Below are 567 nucleotides of genomic sequence, written 5' to 3'. Positions count from 1 at the left end.
ATTACCACAAAAGAAATACTTGGAAATTTCGCATTTTGTTGAAAAGATGCTTAAACTGAATCCTGAAGAAAGAAAACAAATACAAAATTTTGTCTCGGAAGCAAAAAGATACGAAGATAGTAAAATGGAGAAATTTAATAATATCAAAACACCTACAAAGAAAGGTAAGCTCTTTAAACTTTGGTAACATCATCATTGACATCATCATTTTAGCATTCACTTTTCCATGCTTGCTAGGGTCGGACAGAATTTATTGAGGCAGATTTTTGTACAATCAGATGCTCAGTTCTATATTTAAGAGATGAGGAATTATGTACATTATTTACATTTGATGGATATTTGTCCTCATCTTGTTTGTTGTTAACACAACGTTTCAGCTAATATACCCTCCAGCCTTCATCAGGTGTCTTGGGGAAATTTCGATCCTGGATTCTCAATCCTAAGGTATTTTTCGATATTATTATTATTCTTATTATTCAGGTCACTGCCAAGAATTGAACTCGGAATCTTGGGGTTAGTAGCCCGCGCTCTTAACCACTATGCCCACAGGCATATGGCGTAGTGGTT

General features: G+C 34.9%; 1 protein-coding gene across 6 annotated transcripts in view; it reads left to right on the top strand.

Annotated features, from left to right (window-relative positions):
* Window positions 1-6: 6 nt before the first annotated feature.
* The window catches only part of LOC106882208 (uncharacterized), a 21,242-nt gene continuing 20,681 nt past the window's right edge, over window positions 7-567 (top strand). For all 6 annotated transcript variants that reach the window (XM_014932806.2, XM_014932805.2, XM_014932804.2 and 3 more), the window contains exon 1: window positions 7-164. In XM_014932806.2, the coding sequence (XP_014788292.1) occupies window positions 47-164 (118 nt within the window). In that variant the 5' untranslated portion in view covers window positions 7-46. The remainder of the gene's footprint in view (window positions 165-567) is intronic.

The sequence above is a fragment of the Octopus bimaculoides genome, chromosome 1 (genome assembly GCF_001194135.2).
Source record: "Octopus bimaculoides isolate UCB-OBI-ISO-001 chromosome 1, ASM119413v2, whole genome shotgun sequence".
Lineage (NCBI taxonomy): Eukaryota > Metazoa > Mollusca > Cephalopoda > Octopoda > Octopodidae > Octopus > Octopus bimaculoides.
Note: the sequence above shows the minus strand (reverse complement) of the source record. Positions and strands in the feature narration are given on the sequence as shown.